Source organism: Acyrthosiphon pisum, chromosome X, assembly GCF_005508785.2.
Source record: "Acyrthosiphon pisum isolate AL4f chromosome X, pea_aphid_22Mar2018_4r6ur, whole genome shotgun sequence".
Taxonomy (NCBI): Eukaryota; Metazoa; Arthropoda; class Insecta; order Hemiptera; family Aphididae; genus Acyrthosiphon; species Acyrthosiphon pisum.
The window spans coordinates 75187579-75190914 of NC_042493.1; the positions used below are offsets into that span (position 1 = coordinate 75187579).

A 3336-nucleotide genomic window follows, 5' to 3' on the forward strand; every position below is an offset into this window, starting at 1 on the left:
ATCGTATGACGTGTGACTGCCGCGTAGGTATCTGTTGGTAACATAAACATCGTGACCATGGTTTAAATATACAAGGTTATATTGCAGTATTGCACACAGCCCATATTGTTATCAAACAAAAATATAATGGTAGCGTAAGGGTACGGTCCATATGATAGTATATAATATTATCATGGTATAGTCAGTATTGATCGCGTCCTCTTACGCTGCCATTTTAATTCCTTAACGTGATAAAATTATATAGTGAGGGTACTATGCAATAACCTTGTATTTTTAAGCCATGATCGTGCAGACATTGCTTAAAACTTGAAAAAAATAACAACTGATAAGATTTTAACGCACAGCAAACCACACTCTTTCATGGCAATTTTTCCTTCAGCCTAATTTTCAAGAGTTTCATTTTCATTTTTGTTTTGTTCAACAATAATAAAATTAACATTTTTCAAATAATAATTGGAGCTGCTTTTTATAAATTGCAATTTTTTTTTTATTACTTCAATATTTAGAAACAAATGGACGCCGTTATTGGAGAAGATAATCTACTTGAAGCTTCTTTACATAACATACTCTGCCAGGAAAGTTTGAAATGGGTTTTCGTCGGTGGCAAAGGAGGTGGTGGTAAAACTACTGTCAGGTAAACATTGCATAGTAAAGTGCATCATTGATTTTACTTATTTTGCAGTCAGATATTATTGTATATACCTACTAATAAACGACCATTCAATTTTTAAATAATAATTTTAGTTGTGGTTTGGCCATTCAATTGTCTAAACTCCGTGAAACAGTACTACTATTATCAGTTGATCCAGCACACAACATATCTGACACTTTTGGACAACGTTTCACCAAAACCCCTACTAAAGTCGAAGGTTTCAACAATTTATTTGCCATGGTAAGTGTTTTAGAATGTAGGATATCATATGTATATTACTGTACTTTTTGTTTAAATTTATTACTTAGGAAGTAGACACTGATAACGATGAAAACCAGACTTTATTTGAACCTAATGATGGATCTGAAACAGTACAGTTAGGTAACAATATTGTGAAAATCGTTTTATCATTATTTCCAGGTATCAATGAGACAATGAGATATGCTAAAATAATGAAGTAAGTGTACACAGACATTCAGTAACGTACGCAATATTTTAGTTCGGTTTAGTGTTCATTTAGATTAATCATTGAATCTTGGGGAGGTTTCATCCCATACCCCTTTCAACCTGCCACCAACATTAAAATGTTAAAACTATTCCAAACGCCTATTTTTATACTTCTCTTAACTCTGATATCTTGTACATAATCTGGAAAATATAAAATTTTAAAAGTAATAATAATAAGTTGATAAACATTCAATTAACTCACATAGTAAAACAATTGATACATACAGGTAGATCATACAATTTAATATAATATTATAATTTTTAAAAATTAAAAAAAATCAATATTATACTTTATTTACATTATTTTTAGTCAAACAATTTTTATATAATTGGTTAAAACAAATTGTTGAGTTAGTCTCAAATTTAATCTACAATTATTGTATTTAACCTAATCTAGAGCCTCTCCGTGCCGTAATAAACATGATAATAGTTGATAGAACTATTATAGTTTAGTGGGTAGCTAATGTTTTTTAACTGGCCAAAAAAACAACTGAAACTAAGATTCTCTATTGTAATTCAATTTTACAATTTATTTTATATCTATTAAAATGACTAGCGATTAAAAAAAATCTTATTTACCATCATAATCAATACACAATTGATTATGATAGTAAATAAGATTTTTTTGTGAAAACAGAAATTCCAGTGGGGGTTGAAACCTAGAATCCTAATTCCTAGTATCCTACCCTCGCATGCACCACTGTAAACATTTTATATTACACTGGTATAATAATTTAAAATATAAATATGCCATTTTATAAACTTTACTATGATTTAAGCAATCACAACTTATTTAAACAAAATCTTAACCATTTTTTTGTATGAAATTGTTTATGCTCAATAGATGTTTTACATTCATGTTAAAAATATCTTGTGTTTAAATTGTATTGTATACATTATGTACTTTAAAGAAATGGTATATTATTAAGACAACATTACTGTTATATTTGTGTGATTTTAGGTTGGTTAAGACTATGGACTTTTCAATTATTGTAATTGACACAGCTTCTTCAGGACATACTTTAAAACTACTGACATTCCCTTCAAAGATGGAAAAAGTTTTTGGAAACATTTTACAACTTAAAAATAGAATAGGCCCTTACATAAACCAAATGTCTATGCTTTTTGGACCGGGTTTCAATCTAGAGGATGTTGCACAAAAAATTGAAGATTTGTTGAATTACATTAAAACTTTTAATCAACAATTAAAAAATCATGTGAGTAGTTATATAATATTTTTAAAACAATCAAAATTAATTTAATACTGTTTTATTTTAGGAAGAAACCACATTTATTTGTGTATGTATTGCTGAATTTTTGTCTTTGTATGAAATGGAAAGGCTTTTCCAAGAACTAAACAAAAATGAAATTGGCTGCAATAATATTGTTGTTAACCAATTATACTCGACCAATGGACAATCCGATCCCAATTGTAAAAAGTGTTCTTCCAGAAAGGAATTACAGTGCACCTATCTAGAACAGGTAAGTTTATAATATAATAAATACAGTATATTGGATAACTGTTTTATTGTTACTATTTTTTGTTTTAGATAAACGATTTGTATGTTAATTGCCATGTTACTAAGCTTCCATTGTTAGAAAAAGAAGTACGAGGTATACCTGATTTAAAAAAATTTATTAACTATTTAATAAATCCAAATTTTGGTTACCCTTAATACGAATAAGTAACAACACTGTTCTGTTATTTTTCTTTAGTTTTTACAACATAAGTTTATAACAATGTAATATGTACATAAAAAAACAAATAATTTTATCATTACTGTAATTTTAACTCATTTCAAATAAAATGATAAGGAATAATTACTGTTAATTATAATTCATTATATTGGATATAAAACAAAAATACATTTTTGAATTATTTAATCTATAAATATTGGTGTTGCTGTGTAACGTAATACCATTGGTATTGGTTAAGCAACAACCTTGATATTTGTTCTTTATTATTATTTATTATATAATAATTTTAAAACATTGAAACATGCATTAAAAACAACAATTATCAAGTTAATTATATTTTTAATTTTTACAAAAAATGTTCTTAAGTTTTTCTATATTTATACATTTCAAACACTAAAAATTAAAAACTTCATTATTTTAATACTTATTTCATTAAATACACTTATATTTTTTCCTGCTTTATTTTATTTTGTTTTATG

General features: G+C 26.8%; 1 protein-coding gene across 1 annotated transcript; it reads left to right on the forward strand.

The window, feature by feature from the left end:
* The first annotated feature begins 252 nt into the window (after positions 1-252).
* On the forward strand, positions 253-2915 carry LOC100164213 (ATPase ASNA1 homolog). The gene is made up of 6 exons (XM_001943278.5): positions 253-634; positions 745-892; positions 961-1109; positions 2121-2376; positions 2438-2641; positions 2710-2915. Exons 1-6 carry the CDS (start codon positions 513-515, stop codon positions 2833-2835), a joined length of 1005 nt encoding a protein of 334 aa, XP_001943313.1. The 5' UTR covers positions 253-512; the 3' UTR covers positions 2836-2915.
* The last annotated feature ends 421 nt before the right edge of the window (positions 2916-3336 follow it).

Bases quoted from the DNA above. Each gene is read 5' to 3' on its own strand.
- LOC100164213 (XM_001943278.5), top strand. From the start codon at position 513: ATGGACGCCGTTATTGGAGAAGATAATCTACTTGAAGCTTCTTTACAT. The intron at 2,377-2,437 runs GTGAGTAGTTAT...GTTTTATTTTAG, and splicing joins ATCAACAATTAAAAAATCAT to GAAGAAACCACATTTATTTG. The intron at 2,642-2,709 runs GTAAGTTTATAA...TTTTTGTTTTAG, and splicing joins AGTGCACCTATCTAGAACAG to ATAAACGATTTGTATGTTAA.